This window comes from Leiobunum rupestre, chromosome 10 (assembly GCF_980474605.1).
Source record: "Leiobunum rupestre chromosome 10, qqLeiRupe1.1.hap1, whole genome shotgun sequence".
NCBI classification, from domain to species: domain Eukaryota; kingdom Metazoa; phylum Arthropoda; class Arachnida; order Opiliones; family Sclerosomatidae; genus Leiobunum; species Leiobunum rupestre.
The window spans coordinates 48,182,541-48,204,999 of NC_143393.1; the positions used below are offsets into that span (position 1 = coordinate 48,182,541).

General features: G+C 36.4%; 1 protein-coding gene across 1 annotated transcript; it reads right to left on the minus strand.

Annotated features, from left to right (window-relative positions):
- Window positions 1–3,327: 3,327 nt before the first annotated feature.
- On the minus strand, window positions 3,328–21,884 carry LOC149926087 (dual specificity protein phosphatase 3-like). The gene is made up of 6 exons (XM_090160194.1): window positions 21,812–21,884; window positions 21,661–21,735; window positions 12,890–13,002; window positions 8,402–8,444; window positions 7,229–7,452; window positions 3,328–3,722 (listed from the first exon to the last, which is right to left on the minus strand). Exons 3-6 carry the CDS (start codon window positions 12,984–12,986, stop codon window positions 3,526–3,528), a joined length of 561 nt encoding a protein of 186 aa, XP_090016320.1. The 5' UTR covers window positions 12,987–13,002; window positions 21,661–21,735; window positions 21,812–21,884; the 3' UTR covers window positions 3,328–3,525.
- Between the last annotated feature and the right edge of the window lie 575 nt (window positions 21,885–22,459).

A 22,459-nucleotide genomic window follows, 5' to 3' on the forward strand; every position in this document is an offset into this window, starting at 1 on the left:
GGGAGAGGTGGGGGTGGAAGTTTAGTCTGAAAAGTTTCAGCGGGTTCGTCTCCTTCGGTATCTGGACCTCGTTCGGGCCTCGGGCTAAAAAGGGGTGATGCTTATTGTCAAAAGAAACAACCCAAATCTAAAAAGCCGAATGGTTAGTATTACCATTTTAATTATCATCGATATAGTCATAAATTGTTTGTTTTAAATATAATTTCAGGGGTAGACTTTAAAAAACGCTTCAAAATTAATATCTTTGCCCAATGAAGAGATTGAATCTCTTGATTTACTTTTTGTAAAAATAAGTTTTAAATGCTTAATTTAAAATGTTTTTCTATATTTTTATTCTTTTTAAACAGCTTTGCTTAGAAAAAAATTAAGGCTAGAGATCAGCGGAACGAATAAATTAACCGGCAAAATTTCGATTAACCATAAAAAGTTAAATGTTTTTTATGAACATTTTATACGAATAAACAACGATTTAACATGCAAAAATAATCGGTTTTTTCGTATATTTTTGGGATAATTTGCGGTTATGAATAAAAATAAATAATTGGATAATTTCTTATTCAAACGCCGATCTCTAATTACGGCAAATCCAATTGAAGGCACCAACGTATTAATAAACTTCGCTACAATTTAACCCAACTTATGATTAAATATGATTTGTGATAGTTCTTACAACTCTTGAATTGGCAAAATTTTCCCATATTTAGTTTACACCTTGATAAAATAAAATAAACCTTAGTTTAATATTATATCTGGTTAATGTAACTTAAAACAAATACCTTTGAAATCCAATCAGTAAAATAAAGAAAATTTACGCTTCAAATCAAACTTTGGTCGAACCCTCGGGCCTCGTCCTCCAGTCCCAATTTTTTTTGTTTAGACTGAACCGAACTTAATTTTTCAGACTTTTTACCCCCACGCTATTACATTGCCCCCCGCAACTAGGGAATCACATGGTTAGACGGGAGCCCGTAGGAATCTCGCCGCATTTCCAATCTAGGGTACGTAGTCTAGATTATCTTTGGTTGAATGCTGCTCCAATATAGTCGCGGTTAGGGAATTACTCGGACTAGTTCAAGCGATCTATACTTTCCAAAGCAATTCAGTTATTAGGAGTGAAAGTTTTGATAATGCTCAAAAAGAGTTGGGCTACGAAATAGTTCTTAAAATGCCGCAAAGCTGCGACACTAGGTGGTGGAGCAAAAAAAAGGTCTTCATTACTTCAATACAATATAAAACATTCGGTACTCTTATCCGTATAACTTTGTATTTAAAACGAATAATACAAGTTGGCAAGCCAAAATATACCTCTCCTCTGAAGAATTGTCCCTAGTGGTATTAATTTATCGAGACGACCCTTAAAGATATTTCCGCATTTCAAAGTTATTTACTAAAAACTTAATCCCGGTTCAATCCCGCCCGGTATAAAAATTTTATTTCATTTAAAATAATTGAGACGAAACGACCAAATTTAATTTATTCAGAATATCATAAGTTAAGTAGTTACAACAGTGAGTTAGACGTACTATAACAATGCACAGAACAAGTTTATCAGTTAAATATAATACGAAGCAAATTTAAAATTTTAATGAAAGAAATATCTACAGAGGGTATTATAACGACCGTTCGCTTTTTGGTTTATAATTTTAACGGAATCGTGCCGATTTTAATTAAACGATAGTTTATCGAAATTTTGTTAAAAGAATATTCCCTAAGGCCGCGCGATAAATTTACGAGAATTATTTCCCGTCGCCGTTATATCGAAAATTTATTTGATTCGGGATTGCCAGAACTGTAATGTTGTGGGCGAGTGATTAGAAAATAAAATGGCAACCAGAATTACGCTATATTATTACTTTGATATAGTTTCCGCGGGAGTTTTGAATAATTATCCTTTTTCTAAGCGATATTAAAAGGTAACAATGAACTACTTTTTGTGTTTTAACGAAATTTTGTTAAGAATTTAACAAAAATTTAAAACAAAACAAAAAACCATACCAAAGAATAAACAAACAAAGTTCAATAAACAATATATACAGATATTGTATTAATTAATCTATTTAGTAAAAAACCCGCCTTATCATAATTGTTCCTTTACTTTAATATTTTCCCTAAGGAAGTCAATGGCTCGGCGGTGAACTATCCGCATTGTTTCAATTCCTGATCATGATCAAATTTTACATTAAAATACCAAAATATTTAATTAAATATAAGATTAATATAATCTATAAATATTTAATTAAATATAAGATTACTATAATCTATAAATATTTAATTAAATATAAGATTAATATAATCTATAAATATTTAATTAAATATAAGATTAATATAATCTATAAATATTTAATTAAATATAAGATTAATATAATTTATAAATATTTAATTAAATATAAGATTAATTTAATTTATAAATATTTAAAATGATGTCGAATAAATTATAGTACCTAACGTTATAACTTTGTAAAGGACATTCGCCAAAGCTGTTTTTTAGAAAAACACCGTAAATTAATAAGCGTTTGTGGCTGAGTGGTTAGAGTACATCTCTCGCACGAGGCAGACCCGGGTTCGATTCCCGGCCGGCGCCAAAAAATCGCAACTTGATACTAAAACGAATACCGTGTACAACTGGTGGAAACCCTGCAATTGGACGTTGAGCGGTTGCATAACACTCAGCACTCGGTCCGTCCCAAAGTCATTAAGCAGAAGTTGGAGAAAAAACGCCCATACAAACACAACAGACCCAACATCCACAACCTTCGTACCACAACCAACTTCACACCCACAACATTCACAACAAACTCAACACCCACAACCATCACAACGCGAACTCAACATTCACAACCTACACATAAACCTTACAATAACGAAATATCCAATCAATCTGAGTTAAAACTGTCGCGACGGTGAGCGTTGACGAAAAAAGACCAACGAAACCCAACCTAACCGCAAAGCAATCCGTTAACGCTCACCGTCACACGGTGGTTTTGCCAACCCTTCGAGAAACTGCGTACGCAATGATTACCCTTTGCCCCGAAAATGCGAACGCGTTCGCAGGCCTGACAGACAGACCCACAGACAGACAGACTGACACGGTGGTTGTATAACCCCTCCTAGGGTACAAAGTCCCCTCGGAGAGGTAAAAAGTAATATTTATACGATTATAATTCAGTAATTATGTCAAAACGTTTAAAATCCCAAATGAAAAAACCCCAGCAAAACCCTACGGGAATTTCAATAGCTCGGCTGTCACCGGTATCGTCTGCAATTTGTCTTTGCGTAAAATGATTAATTGAGCGAAGCGGAATCAATCTATCATCTCTCAGTGGCTGCAAGGGAATTTATCGAAGGCTTTATTAGATGCATTTTATTTTAATTTGAATTTATGTACATGATTATACATTATTTAGATGTATGTTAATACTATTGAAAATATTACAATTTTGTCTTTAACATTTAATTTGTTCTTTGAGATTTTGTGGTAAACCTTGGAAGGTTACGTTTCCCCACAAATGGTAACAAATATATCCGTTAGGTGTCGCGCAGAGCCAGATCATCGTTCAGGGCGCACAACTGCAGCAGGAATCCGTCGTTGGGGAAGATATATCGTTCCCGTTTGACCACTTCAATGGCTTTCCGGATTGGAATCCGGTGCTTCGTCATCATGTAAGCCAAGACGATGGTCGCCGATCGGCTCATTCCCACCCGGCAATGAACCAAGACGTTTCCTGAAACGCCAATAACACAAGCTATAGTTTTAGGTCCGTATCTTGTTGAAATTTCACTGCGAGACATTTCTGGAATGACCACACATTTTTACTGAACTTCAGAGTTAGGTCGTTAAGCTTAGTACGCACTCTTTGCCTCGTTGTAATAGTAAGCCCGTGCAAGAAGTCTAGCGATTGCCTTTGATCATTCGTTTGTAAGATGCTTATTTTTCTGGCAAGAGCCGCTTACCTTTTTGGATTTGACAGTACTGGCTTTGAGCGATTGAGACACCTGCAATGGCACCGGGTTTCGAGCCCCGTTAACTTTTGCCATGGATAAATATTAAAACTTAGTTTGATCATGGTTATTTAATAAGAAAAATTATAATACGGAAAGAAACTCATGGTTTTACAAAAATATTATTTTATTGGGGTGTAAAGAACCCACAGTAAATACGTGGTCTTTGTCGAAGCAATGAAACTCAATAATCAACCGCATAACAATTATATATCTCATTACAAAACATTTCACAAATAGAAAAAAAAATTAAATTACATAGTCAAAATTCAGTAAACATTATCACAGAAATGTATAATTTTGTTTTTTGGTAATAAAACTTTATTATCAATTACCGCCTTCGCTTCTTCGTAAACTTTATTTAAGTTCATAAGTTTATTTTTAGAATTATTAATATAAACGGCCTCTATGAACCGAAGTTTTAAAATATTACCTTCTTTATACAAGATATCGGGTTCATCAAATTTTACAGTGCAATCATTATTATCTACATAATAAAACTCTAAGACCCTTTCGTCGCATTTTTTTCTGACTTTCATTGGCTACTCTAACGTGGCGTCGCCGAAGGTACACACCAGGGGTATACCTAGCGCTTCGCCTTAATACTAGGTCATTGAGTATAATACAAAAGGCCTTTCAATAAAATAAGCTACGCTTGCGGAACTTGTTTTTATGTAGCTCATTCGTCACGAAATACGTAGAAGTTCAGTTCAGTTTATGCTTAAAAACATGCTGCCTCGTCGAATTTATCCTATGTCCAGGGCGTTTCGTAGTAAAACGTCACCGATGCGTCACCCGTGACGCAGCACCAACATCAAAACAATAAAGCCAGTGTTACTTTATAGAAAGGCCTATTACAATTCACTTCAGCACTTATTTATTTTGGGTTCCTTACACCCCGATAAAGTAATATTTTTGTAAAATCATGCGTTTCTTTCCGTTTTATTATTATTATTTTTCTTATTTGCCTCAGATGATTTCACATGAAATACTAAAAGTCTTAAATATTTTAAATCTATTTGAATTGCGTAACGCCAAGGAAGTGCCCCGGATATTCCTAGTTAAACACTTAGAAGGAGAGATGGGCACTTTCTACTATGATGCATTAACTCTCACTACATCTCATTTCTCTTTCTCGAATTTTAGACTAGAACTCATCTTCTCTCCACTGATTTCGCTTATAAACCTAACCCCTCTTGACACTGCAATTAAATTACTTTAATTTCTACGCTCCCAGAAATCATTTTCAATAGCATATTAAGGAATTTAAAAGGTAACCCCAAACAATTTCGATAATTTTTTGGGCCCCCTTGGTAGAATTTGGGGGCCCTTTATGATAGACCATAGCATCCCTTAGCTTCCCCCTAAGCTTGGCTCATCTTACTGCCTCTCAATTTCCTACACTGATCTTACAGTGATATATCAACGACCATCATTGGCCAACTGGTGCCGCCTTAGCGTGGTTTCTTTTATTACCTTTTGACGTCATCGTGCTACCTTCCCTTCCCCGTACTTACCAGTGGCACTTTCCCCCCCAAAACGTATGATCATACGTACAAATTTTTTAATTTTTTTTCAATGGTGAGCCCCCGCCAGCCGAACCAAAATCATGGTCGGATTAAGACCGTTAGAGGCGCTAAACATTTAATGCCTTCATACACAGGGCGTTACGGATAAGTATATCAAAAATTCAGGAACGTGTTCAATGGGTTCCAATGATTTAAGAACATTTGTTTAATGCACATGTATGGGTCCTAAAGTGTTTCGTTTCAGTGAAATGGACTTCCAAAAATGAACCCCAAACGCAGGAAAGTCCTCATCACTGGGGGACGTTGAAATAATCTTATTTATTTTAATTTAATATATTAATTAAAATAATAATTTGAAATGCGGCAAGTTTGAATGTTTGAAATGTCAATACGTTGGTTATTTTAGAATTTATCTGCGGTGAGCCGTTCCGAGTGCTAGTGCAAGTGCTGCATTATCCATAAGGCTGACTATATTTAAGCATAGGTTCGCACCAAGAGCAGATTAGTTAATTCTACGTAACTCCACACAAAGCTAGGACTCGGCTATTACAAATTATTTAGACTAATTGACCAACTTATGTGGCATTATTATAGGCTTGTAATGTTGAAACATATTTCCCTGAAAAACATTAAATTCTTAAACAATGACCTTTTCAAACGTGATTATTCGAACAACCTCCAATCATTTACGCATAATTAATTCCGTTTAAAATAAAACTGTAGATTTTCCTGTGAAATAATTAAATCGTTATTAAAAATTGTGAACTTTTTAAATAACTATTTGGAACCGTGCTTCGTTTGTATCAATAATTTCATAATCATATTTTATACAAAATATGAAAAACTGATGTTTACAGAATGGAGAAAATATTTTCACAGCGTGTTGGCCACACAAATACTTTTATTGAGCAAATTTTGAAGAACTAGGTTTTTCTGAACGCCGTTTAGCTCCAAAAATTGAAATCAAATACTTTTCGTACACATCCCTTTGAGTAAACTAAATTATAATATTAAAATTATATACCATTATAACGATAAATGGCCGGCTTACGCGCAAAATCTTTACAACATTTCTTGGAGCTTGCGAACAAAAGTCAAAAACTATCCTCACCGAGTACCAACATAGTTGGTCAAAAATGTTTGCTCGTGCACGGCCGTCTCGAGATCTGCTTCGCTCGAGACGGCCGTGGCTCGTGTTAAAGTGCCTTAAGACTACTATTTCTTTGTTTTGAAGTTATTCAGTTTACATAAAGCCACGAAGTGCCCAACGGGAGAAGCTTATAAACTTTTAAGCAGATTCTTTGAGTTTCTTAATAGCAAATCGTGTCCTTAGAAAATGAAACTTCAGCAGTTTAAGAACTTCTATTAGCGCTGAAAAACGATTTATACGTAATGATGTTACTTATGGCATAAGTCTAGAATATTGTTCCATAAATTTGTCACTTTGGGTAATATTTTACTGAGAGCTAGTAACTAAGTGACGTCATCACGAGAAGAAAATCTCCCCCTAGCGAGGCGCTGTCCAAGGCTACGTGTGACGCGTTAGCAAGCGGATGCAAAACGCGACGAAGCCCGTAATGCAGTCTGTCTCGTGAATAGCTCTCAGTATAGCTTCTGTATGTGAAGAATACGAAGTGTCACTTTTATGTAACAATATTATACACTTATGTTATGGTTATTTCTGATACGCATAGGCCTACCGTTCCCGCTAATGGCGTCTGTCATGAAGTTGATAGTCTGATCGAAGAATTTGTTGATGCTGTATCCGTCAGTGTCGTAAGCTTCTATCCCCAGATACGTCATCTGGTGACTTTCATAATAGTGTTTCGTGGTGTTGACCTGTCCCAAAGTGCGCCCTTCGGCCATATTCAGAACGTGGGTCACTCCGCAACTCTGCAGACGGTTCTTATTTTTCGCCGCTCGCCTGGATTACAAAGAATCAAGAAATTACATCGATACAAAGACGGCGTATACTAATTAATACAAAATTAAAACAGTAAAATAGTTAAGAGCTTCAAGGTGGCGTAGCCATTTTCAAACATGGCCGCTCCTTGTGATACCTTCGCACATGCGAATTACGTCTAATTTTCCCGATAGAGGGATGCGCGCTTGCAAGGTAAATATAAGTGGCATCGGAACAGCCCTTTTCGTTAATTAGTTCAAAACTATAAGATACTTCTAGCGTTGGTCGCTGTGTTAGCTATGTTAATTGAAAATGCAAATTATAGCAACGAGAGAAAAATTAATTAGTCTGAAAATCACCAAAAATGTGTTGTCATTGTACAAACACCACTAACAAGGAGACGACCCGACGTAATAATCACCGATTTTGTTCAAAGTCGGGTATAATGTACACCTCCATGTAACTTGAAAAACCTGCAAGGGAAAAGTTGCGATGGGCTTTCGTTTTGCCATGGCAACCGAAAACGTTTTTGACAACTTGATTTGGAATTATTTCCAATGAAAATAACATGGGAATCTGAAGGATTTTAAGGGTCCCCCAATTGACCAAATTGCATTTAAACTTGATGAAATTAAAAAATTTTAATCAATTTTAATGTATTTTTCCGGTTTTTGAAATTTTTGAAAAAGTTAAAAATCCTTCAGATTCCCATGTTATTTCCAATGGAAAAATTTCCAAATGATGTTGTCAAAAACGTTTTCGGTTGCCATGGCAAAACGAAAGCCCGTCGCAACTTTTCCTTTGCAGGTTTTTCAAGTTACATAGAGTTGTACATTATACCCGAGTTTGAACAAAATCGGTGATTATCACCTCGGGTCGTCTCCTTTATAAGTAAAAATGTAACACGCGCAAGATATTGAAACTAACACACTTATATGAAATATAATTATTAACTTATGATCATACTTACTCATTGCCCAAATAGATATTGGGGAATACCAAGTTCATATCGTCTGAAAAAATTAAAATTATTATTCATCTTTGTTTTAAATCTTACCAGGAAACTATACAGGGTATTTTTGTTCGGATAAGTGATTTTTTACGAAAACTACTTAAGGTAGAAATTTGAAATTTTTATTGTTCAGTAAATACACTGGAGGACATTGATGAAATTTCATCGTTTTCTGAAAATGGTTTCATACTTTTGGAAAGATTACTTTTTTACCACTAGTTGCTAGATCAATTTTGTCAATTGAGAATTTGTAGAGCATCATCTGAAACCTAAGAATACCTTATTTGGTTCGATGGAAAAAGACCTATTTTCCAAAAATTTAAAAGTTGGGCAAACCAAAATAAATTAGTTTGATCCGGGAAAGAGATAGAAAAGATAGGGAAACGCAGGGGAACATCCAATTAAGGAATAACTGTACTACGTTTAATAAAATGTAAATGCCACACACGCAGAATAATTTGCACGTTCAAAAACAGTATTCGGGTTTTATTAAATACAATTATTTATTTCAAACACGCTAAATAATGGTTTATAAAGTGGGTTCAATAGTTCTTTTTATAAACTAACGTGGCCTTCTTGTTGAAATGTTGCTCTTACGTCACAGTCTCTTACTTTGACAAGCCTACGAGCGCGCGCTACAGTCGCGAGGAATATAGCTTTTTCTAGAGAGCGTGCAAATCGCTCGTGCGAGGAATACACTAATAAAGCTGGTTCTTGTGACGTAAGAGCAACATTTTAACAAGTTGGGCAAGACCACTTTTTATTTTATAAAATCAACTATTATACCGCCATCGACTGCAACGCAAGCTTGAGCTCGGACAATCATATCATCAAACGCACGCTCTATCCTTTCTGGCGTTACTTCTTGACAGGCAATTTCAGGTCTAGGGGTGTCAGATCGGGCCAGGATAATACAAGAGAGGATACGAAATGAATGGCGTTTCTTGCTGCCCGCCCGTAAAGGGGAAAAAAGTTTTGATCCTGGTAAAACAGCTTTGTAGCGCCCTCGCTCCACCGCCATAAGAAGCAGCCCCATATGGATTTATAACAAGGATCCTTTATAACAACAATCCCAAGTCAGCCCATGCTTTTAGTAAGGAATAATTTATTAACATTAAGCGAGACATGAATCATATTTAAAGTGATCGCAGTTATTTTAAGCTAAAAATTTCAAAAAAAGCCTACTAAGGCAACAAAAGATTCAATCAGGTAAATATAGTTTTGTTTCTAATGTAATTAAATTTGAAACTGACCAAGAATTAACTGAGAGCACTTTTTCTTCCACAGGTATAGGGTGTAATAAAACATTTTTGAAAGAACATTTAAAAAGTATTCTGGCTAACGCTTCTCACTTGAATCAGGTCACATATGTTGGAAGAAATAAAACAGTAATTGTAAGTATTTATGACGCTGAGTCTTGCAAAGGATTATCAGCGGCTCCAAGCTTCGCAAATATTATCCTTGGTTCTTGATTAATTTAAGGTGAATTCTTGTTTCATCTATCATTATGAACGAGTATACATTCTAATAACTTCTTACTGCTAATTGGGAAATTGATAATTCTGCTTGACTCCTGAGGCAACCGAAAAATCCGCGTTTAGGGGCGTAACTGAAGTTTTATCAGCTGGAAGTCCTCTGAAAGGCCTTACTTCGGGCAGAGTGGGTGCTTGATGTGGAATTAATTATTTCCTAAGCTTAGGGTGTATAGTTTATCACTTTTTTCAATGCATCATACTTAAAAATCACCACTAATACAAAGCTTGTATCTCAATAAGTCAACTGTCGAAGAATGTGATAACGTAAATACTTTGGGTGCCGCAAAAACTTGACAATTTCGATAAATGAGTATATTGAAATAATTTGAATATATTTTTGTAAATAGAAATGATTGGTTTGAATTATTAGAAAGCGTATTTTACCTGTCATTCGTATACCCTCCAGAGTCTCCCTACTAAGAAGCCTTTTCGATTTGTCAAAAACATTTTATAAAACAAATCGACTAATAAATATAATTTAAAAAAAAATTCTGACCGCCCTGTGAGAGAATAGTTCTTTTTATAAAGTAACGTGGCCTTCTTGTAAAAATGTGCCTCTTACGTCACAGTCTCCAACTTGTACAAGTCTACGATCGCGAGTTACAGTCGCGAGGAATACAGGTCGTTTAACGTACGTGCAAATCGCCCGTGCGAAGAATACACTAATAAAGCTGGCTCTTGTGACGTAAGAGCAACGTGTTAACAAGTCGGGCAAGACCCCGTTTTATTTCATAAAAATCAACTATTCCCAGAAACCGACTACCCCGTCGCTCATCGGGATGAGAAATTTCAATGTGAACCAACTACTGCCTCTCTTAGCTCGATCTCACTCTGCCCACCGTCAGTGCTTCCTAGAGCACGAAATATCCCACCGCTAGCCGACGCGGGCGCTTAAAATTAAGCAGGCTAGCGCGTCGATCAGTCGATCTCTCTCACCACGCCGTGAACAATCACCGACTAAGCGAACAATTCGGCGTTCACCCTGAGCTTGCTCAATTTCTCTTTCTCGCTGAACCAGGTCAACTGATTTTCGTAATTGAAGTGCTCGCTCGTATCGAGATGATTTTACAAAAAGAGCACTCACATTTTTTGCCCACCTCTGCTTCCGATCCATCTGTGAGGAGACTCGTTGTTCAGGAATTCAGTCACCTATCTGTGATCATGTGGTGGGGTGCCAAATTCAGCCAAAAGGAGGTCGTCGATTGCATCTGCAAGCTCGTTCTGTAAACTCGCCAATAGCTCTGGCCGTTGAGATTTTGAGGCAATAACACTCAACCAATCAAACCATTTCCTAAAAGTCCAACCAAAACATTTAAGCGCTGGAACTGAACTTAGTGATGATGATCGAATCCCAAGAGGGTTTACGTCCTGCCATAGGTGATTATTTTGATGGTTGAAAGATCCATCTTTAGAAAAAGAACATTCGTCGGTGTAGAGAACATCACTCGGGAATTGGGGATCGTCGTGCACGTACGCATTGAGCAGCCAGTTGCAGAAGTCGTCACGTCTTTGAAAATCCTCATCAATCAGTCCTTGGTGAAGCTTATGGATGGTACCTTTATTTGCGCAAAATATCCAATATACTGTAACCTAAATCGGCATTCGTGGTCGCGCAACTTCTTCGACGGTATGCAGCAAAATATTCAAGAACAGTGTTCTCAAAGTCAAAATTAGGCTGCCCAATCCACGAAACCTAGGTTCTACCAAACTGTTGAAAGTCACTGATGACAGCTCGCTTTACTGTATTAAGTGACGGCCTTCAGATTGGATGTCACACTTGAAAAATCTCGCACACCCTTCTTGGACTTCGGCCACCTTCTCCAAAGTACAGGGCATCAATTTCGGTACGGTATGGTACGCTCCGCACCGCTATTGAATAACGAACCATAATTCGAAAGATTGACGATCTAGATGATGTTAATAAAAAAGTTACTTCCATTTAAATATAAAAATGTACGTGAACTTAAAGCCGTTTATGTCCAATTAGATGTTTCAAGGGTTTTAAATGGTAAAACGTTCGCAACAAACATAACGATTGAAATTTTAGATGAGTAAGCTATACTTTCGTAATTATGTGCGCGACTATCTCTTTCCCAGATCAAACAAGTTTATTTTGGCTTGCCGAACTTGTCAATGTTTCCAGTCGCGTTTTTCAGTGAAAAATAGGTCCATCGAACCAAAGTTATTCGTAGGTTTCTTATGATGCTCTACAAATTCCCAATTGACAAAATTAATCTAGCACTTAGAGCTGAAAAAAATATTTTTTATAAAAGTGTGAAACTATTTTCAGAAAAAGATGAAATTTAACTTCTAATTAACTAATCAGTGTCCCCCGATGTCTTTACTTAACCATAAAAATTTCAAATTTCTTCATTAAGTATTTTCTTAAAAAAATCACTTTTCCGAACAAAAAACCCTGTATATGTATACACTTGGAATGTATAACATAGACCACGGTTGGCTATGATGATTCTCATAGAAAAGGGCGTGGTTTGCAACAGGCATTTCGCTCGCTACGTGTTAATCTAGACTCGGCTCCTAATCGACATTAAGCCTTGTCTCGAATAAAAGCTCACTAACTTCCTCTGCTCTTTTTTAACCATCAAAATACTTTATTTTACACGGAGCCAGATCAGTTTCCAGAAGGACGGGACAATTTCCGTGTGAGAACTAATCAGGGTTTCTTACATTCATTTTCTGGTCAATCAATTTTTCGAGTGATCTTCCTCCATTTTCTTCCCTCGGCGTGGTTTCTTAGCGACGGCAGCCAGCCAACGAATTTGAAACGACGCGTGACGACTTGCATTAAACGTAGTTTAAGCCACGCCCGTTTCTCATCCCGCTTTCGCAGCACGGTGCCAATTGATCTTAGAAGTTCCAAGCGTATGAATATATAATTTATTGACCCTACCTATTTGCAGTACATTTGAGAAGTCTCTCGTCTCTAGGATTTTTTTGAGATCCTCAGGCCATACAGTCAGGTTTTTTCTCTCCCACCACGATGTCATGATACCGTACCAGTAGCTGTCGCCGGTATTGAAATACAACAAACAGAATAATTAGGCTTAGGATAGATATTTTTAAAAGTGCAAAGCAATTATATATTTCTTAAAATAACCCAAATCCGTTTTCTGAAGCAAAATTGACTATAAATATGGCGCAGTGTTTAAAAGAGTCAACCTTTTGGCTTGTCAGATTCAAATAATACAGGGTGTTTCAAAAGTTATGCAAAAATGTTAAGGAGTTGTAGGGGGAGAGGTTGAGAAGTATGCCTGTTTTTTCCCATTTTCCTACGATGAGTTAAAAAAGCGCCAGAGAGCTTCAAAGTGGGCCTACTAGCCCGTGGAAGTGGGCTGCAACAAGCGCAAAACCAACTGAATATTGCGGGCAGCCCGTGGTCGACGTAATTTGTTCCAGTTCTGTAAAATGAACAATACGTTCTAGAAAATCTGAGAATTTCCAAATGGTCAAAATTGGTAACTATATAGCAATTTTGATTAAGACAAATAACAATCTGAAATTTAAAAAAATTAAAATGGTCAGAATTGGTAGTGGGGGGGTTTAGTAAATTGCGTGTAACTTCGTCAAAAGTCCAATAAAATAATTATACACAGTATGTATCAGCACCAGGTTAGTCAATTAAAGTAAAAAAAAATTGAAATAAGGTATTTTGGGTATCAACGAGCGACCGATTTGAAAATTGGAAATTTCCAAAAAAAAATTCAAAACACTTTTTTTTCAAAATTTATTTGAAACGAGATACTGTGGTCTTTCCCTTTAATTAAAAGAACCAAAGTTAGAGCCATTTTTTGGATTAAGTGCAAGAGATTTCGGAAAAGTAGCCAAATTTTTGTTTGCCTCATAACTAGCCCAATTTTTTTTTGGCCATTTTCCCTTTACAGGGGTTCAATTTATACTTAACCCCACCCCTTTGCCAAATTTCATCAAAATCTGAAACTTAAGTGGTTTGGACCTGGTTGATTTGACCTGGAATTACTCTAATTCATTCGGCGGAAACCAAAAATGTTCGGTAGGGATCGTGGGACAGTTATGGTCAGTTTCTCTAAACTTAAAAAATTTAATGAATTAAGCCTAACATAACTTTATCACACGTACCAAGAACTAATTTAGGCCTCAAGAACTTTGAGAGAGGCGAATTCTCCCAACGTCCTCGACGACTTCGTAGCTTTTGAAAGGCGTGGCTAACTTTAAGCACACTAGCGATTTATTTATTTGGGAATTTTAAAATGGAGGGTCTCTGTGATGGGAATGTTCGGCGTGTGAAAAAAAAGAAGAAATCTAAAGAAATTATTGAAAATAGTGCGAGACAACTTCGATAAATTAAAGAAGATATACTAAGTCAGTTAAAAAAAGTTCCTAGATTTAAATGGATATAAAGATATTTTGATAAGTTGACGTGAAACGACAAGACTTTGCTTTGATATTGATATTGTACCTGAAACGTTTTTCAATTCTATTGCACTTTGCTTTTGGCGAGAATGTATTTCGCTGTTTGGACAGAGTTACAAGGAAAAAAAGGATTCTGAAGTTAATAATTTAAATCTCCGGGCTTTATGGAGGGAACTTATAATAGAAGATATTGAAACAAGCGTTTATTTACACGAGAGTGAGTGTGAAGATATAGTTAATGTAGGCTCAGAAATATTTGAAAGAAGTTCGTTGATGAGTGATATGTGGCTACATTCTTTGGAAATAGCAAATGAGAGTTTATCCATGGTAAATATATGTATTTTTTATCTTGCTTAAATACAAACATATCTAACGGTTTCAATTTATTATTTATAGACCAAACTGGAAAAATTCTCCTTATTAATAATCACAATTGCCATGGGAGTTTTTAATGCACTTATATCGAGGCTTTGGACAGACAATGTAAACAAACCCAGCCTAAAATTGCAACTAGTCAACCTGAGTTATCTTATGTCACTGACAATATTGTGGATTCACGCATGTTACAGTTGGGAGGCGCTTCTTTAAAAAGAATACATTCTGTAGTGAAAATTTTTTTAATGCTGAAGAAGTCTAATCGCCTTCATGAGGCCAGAAACCATTTATTACTAGTTCGTTGCCTATCTACGAGTCAATCAGAGAAGAAAGAATTCCTTCCCCGCAGTCTACCGTTGAAAGACAAGGGATTTCTGTTTTTCCTGAAGAAGATTTTTTATTCGTTTTTTGATAATGGTCGATAAAAGGATTAATGAAGTGTTGAAGATAAGAAACGTTATCGGCTTTTTCCCGTTTCGTTTTTTAACAGATTAAAATGTTTACTTAAATGTAAATAAGATATTCTTTTTAATTGTTGCTAATCTTTGTTTACTATTTTTTAACCTAGTATATATATATATATATATATATATATATATATACTAGGTTAAAAAATAGTAAACAATATATATATATATATATATATATATATATATATATACATATATATCCACTTATGGCGTTTATTGTGTGTCATTATCAGTACAGTTTCACTCTTAATATGTTTTAATTAATAAACGTTTGTTATTTTAATTAATGTGTTATGACTTCTAACTAAATCATCAGTTTAGAGTAGTTTTGGCTTTGCTGTAATCTTTGGTTCTTAAAACTCCAATAAGAAGAAATGCGAAAGGAGACGTTGAGAGAACTAGGACCAAGAATAGCTGCCGTAAGTTTATGGGCCTAAACCCCACCGATGTAATTTAATATTAATTGCCAATTCAAATTTATAGATTTTATGTCCAATAATAAAGAAAGACAAGGAACTGGAAGAGATATTTCTTAACATCGCTAAATATTTAAGTCATGGAAATCCTTACTGCTTGTCATTCTACCAAATGCTCATATCGAAAATGGTCAATGCAAGGTTCAACGATTTCATATTTGCGTCATATTCTGAAAAAGTTCCAAAGGGAGGATTTCTACTGCGGGACAAACTAGGACTGATGGAAAAAACAAAACTAAGAGCTGCTCCTATTAAGAAGTTGAAACCTCAAAACCCTAACGTTACCCCGAAAGCTATTTTAAATCCTAAAACTAAAACTAATTATGACATTAACTTCAAACCTAAAACTATTAACGCTAACATTACATCCAAACCTAAAACTAGTCATGATAACATTAAATTCAAACCTAAAACTAGTCATGATAACATTAAATCCAAACCTAAAACCAAATTACTTAAATCTTGTTAAAATTTAAAAAAATGAAAAGTTATCAGAAATAATGAATCTCAAAAAAAAGTTAAATCTAGCTCAAATGTTACCTTTCCAGATAGTGTAAATTTAAGCCCCATATTACAAACCAAGAAACAAATAGTAAGAAGCCCGAAGTGTAATATAGAGGTAAAAAGCGCCTCCGAAATTTTGCAGCCAAAGAAGTACAAAGTAGACACCACACTTCACTACTTTAAACTTCTAAAGGGTCATGTTTAATTTTTCCTAAGAAGTTAACTTTTCTTGACTAAATCATTACTAAGGCTTAGGTGATAAGTGTACATTTGCTATATGTGATGGATATATTTAAAACTTTTTCAATATTTACGAATAAAATTGTCTAACCGGTTTCGTAGAGCTTAGTCCTCCGAAGATGAAGGACTAAGCTCTACGAAACCGGTCAGACAATTTTCTCTGTAAGAATTGAAAAAGTTTTAAATATATACAATATACTGACGATTTATTCTTCATAAAATATAAATTGTCACTGTGATAATTGAATTTTATTGTGATATTTGTGTCAAGGAAATGCAATGTTTTCAATGCAATATTTTGTATTATCCAGGTGTCAAAACCTAATTTAGATAAAATCCTAAATTAGTTCTTTGTGTAGTCCTATTTTGTGGTAAAAAGTGAAACTCATTTTATGTGATTAAAGCAATTTTGTAATTCAATTAAATAGTGTTCCAATCATTTTAAAAATATGGAAAAAAAATTTTAAGAACTAACTTTTTTTTTACATTTTCTTCTTTGAATGGTTCTAGGTTTTCTATTAACTCTCTTAAGCTGGGAATCTGCCACGGCGATGTATCACCGCCGATAATCGTCGTGTTTTGTCCATAAACATCTATTTTCATAATAGCATTTCTTGAGCAGTTGAGCAAATATTCTCTAGACAGCAACAGTTCTTCTCTGTGCAGTTGTTGGGTTTGCTATTTCATAGATAGCAACTAGCATTTCTTCTTGTTGCATAATTTTGGACGGAAGGACATTAAGATGGGTCCAACTATCCCTTTCGACGTAACGTTTATGCGGGTTACGCACTCTCTTCGCGTCACCGTTGTTAGACCTTTTTAAATCTTCATCGTACACTTGCTTGATTGCGTTCCAACCAAACTTCTACTCCGCATAATGTAAAACCCTTTGTTCCAAGAGGTCGAGATGAATAGAGCGCGGCTACCATGCTTTTAAGTTCATGTGACGGACATATGACCCAAGTCAATTGATGCAATGTAAAACCCTTTGTTCCAAGAGGTCGAGACGAATAGAGCGCGGCTACCATGCTTTTAAGTTCATGGGACGGACATATGACCGAAGTCAATTGATGCAATGTAAAACCCTTTGTTCCAAGAGGTCGAGACGAATAGAGCGCGGCTACCATGCTTTTAAGTTCATGTGACGGACATATGACCCAAGTCAACTGATGCAAGGGCCAGCAAGGACGCTGTTATATTTTGGTTCCTACGTCCATCTTCATTTTGAGTGTAATTTTAGTGTGAACTTGATCAACGTCAAATTAGAGCTGGCCCCGGCACAAACAGTAGCGGCGCCAGGATTTTTGGGGAGGTAGGCCAACCATTTGGAGGCCCCACCAAAATTATGGAGCCCCCCCCCCACCACAATTTTTTCAAATCCATCCACGTGGATTATTTAATTTTTTTGAAGCAAGTGGTGAAAATTTTGGTTAAAATGGGTACGCGACGAAAAATTAGAGTTAATTATGAATTTAAACATTACTAAAAACTGAGTGTGTGTTGATCCTTTTTTGTGTACCGATAACACTTAATAAATAAGTGGTTATTTACTTATTTCTACCACTGAATCCCAGTCTATCAATTTACATTCATTCCTTCAGTACTTCGCATGTACATAAATTAGGTCAGAACTTAAAACTTTACGAAAATGAATGTACGTACGTACACTAAGTGAAGTAAGTTTAAGAACCATTAATTTGTAAAGATAAAATTAAAGATACAATTTCTTTATAGTAGCGCTCGCGAAAATTAAAACTAAAAAATAAACTATTGTCAAAGAAAAGTTACTCGTACCTTTGAAATGAATAAAAACAGCAGTGTCGTTAAGCCAATCACTAGCATTTAATATTGGAAAATTAATAAATAAATAAATAAATTATTTCGCAAACAAATTACATAACTTTTTTATATTAAAAAATTTGGAGGCGCATATATTAAATTTTTGAGGCCCCTTAAGACGACTTTTGGAGGCCCCTACCAAAAATTCCAAGTAAGCTTAGGCCTACCCCGGCCTATTGCTGGCGCCGCTACTGGGCACAAACCAAGGCTCTTTTCTTAAAACCATAGCTATTGAAGGAATCCAAAACATCAAGGGCAATCTGGTACAGAGTTGTGTATTTGATTGGTCCACTTGATGGGAAGTAAGGTCCTTAACATCAAATTTGTATGAAATATCCCGCCAAAGAAACTTCAAGATGTAATCAGTAGGAGTCGGGTTTTCATTTTCGACCATGTTATACACGTCAACCAAAGATCTACATTCTTCAGGACGTAAGGCAAACCCTGTTAATTCGTTACTCTTCGAATTCCAAACCACTTTTGATATTCAATGTACTTCATAAAAAATTAGAATAACTTCGCCTAGTGGTTTTAGGAGGCCTTTCTTGACTTGTTCAGCTTGAATTTCTTCATAGCGGTGTTTTTGGTCATCTAAGTAGTCGTATCTTATTCCAGGTCTTTGGAGTCTAGCCCTTGTTAAGTCTTTAGGGGAATCTTCGCAGGGAAGTTGCAATATGTGAAAACCTTTCAATGCTCGATAAGCGGAAGGGCTTCTGAGATACACTGCTAGAGCGAGACGATACGTAATCATTGACCACACGTTGCCACTTTTTCCAGTTTCTATGTAAAATTATAATAAAATGGAGGTTATTTTACGGTTTTTACCTATCTACGATATGTTTTGAAAATGTTTCACTCACCATTTTTTTGCTGATCTTTAAGAAATTGGCTAGCTTGATCGCTGTGTATTTTATTTCGGTCTTCAGACCAAACACTTTTTAATCGCTTAGAAACTGTTAGGTTATTACAAGGGCCACAAAATTCTTAGGGGCCACAAAATAATTAGCCCACCTGTGAAAAAACCTTAGCGCCGCTACTGGCCGAGAGGAGGTTGGGCCGCCGATCTGGTATTTTTAATTTTACCAAAACGAAGCGTATTAAAAGGTAATAACGTAGGCTCCGCTTTGGTGATTCTTTGGGTGGCTCAAAGAAAACCCCTCCAATGTTTTTCCGTATTACACCAAAAACCCGTAAGGTATCTCTCCCTATCGTAGCTTAAATATTTAAATTTGATCACCCGACGAGAAGCTCCGGCGATTTCTCAGTTTAACCGGCGAAGAAAATTACTCGTAGCTATTTAAATAATACTTATTTTACTATAGTCTCTGTTGATAAAAATAATATGGGTATGTATCTTTTCATATTTTAACTTACTTTGGTTTAATCGAAAAGGTGTTTATCGTAACGTTTACAATTTTACGCTAAGACACGGCCGTAAGACGGTCAAGTTGGATCAAAGTGTTAAATTCGAGACGGCACGTGCCCCGTTGCAAATATGAAGCAGTTTTTTAGTCCTCATTCGTAAGTTTCGGAAATCTCAACCAATCGAACCTAATACATTAACGAGTAAGTTCGACGAGCTTCCGAAAACAACATCTATCAAACATTCAGGTACACTAAAGCACCCACTTGTTTTAAGTTAGCTCTCTGTATCTTTCCTCCATGCACCATTAATCCCGTTGCCCAATCCAAAAATTATACTTTTAAGCCTTGGCTCAACATTCTACATTTGCTTGTTAATTTAATTAGGCAAATTGACTTAATTTAACTTTATTGGAATGGGTAATATGCACCTTCTCCTAATCTAATCTAATACACTCAATCCCATAAAATAATATTTAGCTGACAAATTTTGCAGCAAACATTTACATCGGAAAAACGTTCGCGAATCAGGATTTCTAAAATTATTTTTGCTGAGTGTACTGCGTCCATTTTGTTCCCATTGGTGACAGCTAGGAGCCACAAACACAGCACCCCACACAAGGAGAACCCATCTAGCCTTTAAACACGCTAACGCAGTGTTGTGTAAAAATTTCATTGGACGAGCCTTTTCGCTGAACGTTTTACGGAACGGGGGAAGACAATATGCCTTTCTCTAAAGTAACATTGGCGTTCGATGACGTTTTACTACGAAAAGCCCTGGACATAAGGGTAAATTCTACGAGGCACCCTGTTTATAAGTATAAACTGAACTGAACTTCTACGTATTTCATGACGAATTAGCTACATAAAAACAATTTCCGAATTTTCCCCTTCCGACGGCAGCATTCGCTAAAGCGTCTAACCAATGAAAACTGTACATGAGAAAATGCACGACTTTTAGCGGGTTGCGTTCTCCTTGTGTGGGGTGCTGTGTTTGTTGGTTCTATGTGACAGTGTCTCGAAAAATTCCGTACTCAATTAACAGCCATCAAAAAAGTAGAGCATCGATTGCCCAGAATTTTAGGTGTAAGGGGAAGCAGTGGCGTAAATACGCCAATGCAGCCAATGCGGTGCATTGGGGCACACCCCAGTAATGGGGCCTATAAACTTTCACTTAGTCGACTGTCCGATCGGCTGTCTCACGAAACAACGCCGTATACATGTATATTTTTAAAGAGAGTATTACCGTGATGATATTATCACGATATTGGAAGCCAGTGACGGAAATAGGCCAATCGCGTACATTGGAACGCACAAAAATTGACATGTCACAGGGGCCCATTTTCTTATCTTGTATTGGGGCCGAATTTTCCTAGCTACGCCACTGAGGGGAAGTAATGCGTCAGAGCCACAACTTGTATAAGTTACTTGCAACAAGGACAAGGGCGTATCCATGATTAAATTTCGGGGGGATAAACTTTGCACACCCTTATAGACCTAAAAGCCAGTTACTCGCGCGCTCGATAAATTTCAGGGGGGGGGGTTAAAACGCCCTTGATCAAGACGACCATAATAATGTTACGTCATTTAAAATTTTTTTGTGGGCTCATTTATAATCTTGTGACCTAGTGGCCCTAGAATAATATTGTAACCTAGTGGCCCTAGAGTAATATTGTAAGCTAGTGGCCCTAGAGTAATTTTGAAACCATGTTTGCATTTTGGGCTAGGGAATTTTTTTGATTTTTAATAATTACTGAATTTCCTTTAATGGATTTTCCATATTAAGTATATGGGAAAGAAATTCTTGGATTTTGGCTTTTGGGATTTTTATAAAAAATAAAATTTTACGGGATTTGGGTCTATGTACGTCCGACCCCTCGGATATAGCAATCTTCGCCTAGGCTCCTTAACCTAGGCTTAACTTTATAACTAAAACGTGCCGACTGCCGAGAGAGTTCGGGGTTTTGACTTGCTAAAGTTTTGTTTCCAACAAGTTCCAAACTTACTTTTTTTCTTTTGTTCTCTTCCCAAAAATATGACTCTGTCGGAATTTGATTGGTCTTCGAGGGCAGGCGCAAACACTATAATTATAAACAGTTATTTTGGGTAACTTTGCGCCTGGGGGACTACCGTTCGTCGTTTCGTAAGTTTCTCTACCTCAGGCGTAGTACGACGATCCAAAATTTTCCAAGACTGGAATCCCAAACACGTCGTCCCGGCGACTTTTCTCTCGTAGGTGGCTAAATTTAAAAGCGAGGGATACAACGACAGTGTCGGTATGTTCGGGACTAAAGTCACGCGGAATTGAATGAGATCATTGAGATGGCGTCGGAAATTCATCTCTCGACTTAGAAATATAGATTGTACTAGAATTTCAGGCCATAAATGTTCTTCAACCATAACCATTCGGCACAAATACGTAGCTAGGTTTACATTAGTTGAATTTTGCGATAAGGCCGACCAATGTTTTGGCGTTTCGTCTGTTGTTCGTAATTTTGGGAAAGATTTCCAGGGTTGCCAGATTCGAAGCGCTGGATTATCGTACCGAGTTTCAATTTGGATCGTACTAGATTAAGAAGGATCGTACAGCTGAAAACCAGTCACTTAAGCCCAAAAGATATTTAAAGATAAAAAAACCAGTTTGTTAAACCTATTATGGCGTATAATTTAGCTCATTTTTATGTACGAAAAAACATGTGAGAAAATATTTTGTTAATATTTCCAATTCGTGGCGACCATTATCACGCCCCCAACAAACCGGCCCTAAATGGGTCGGAGTGTGCAATAACTGGTGGCTTTACCGGG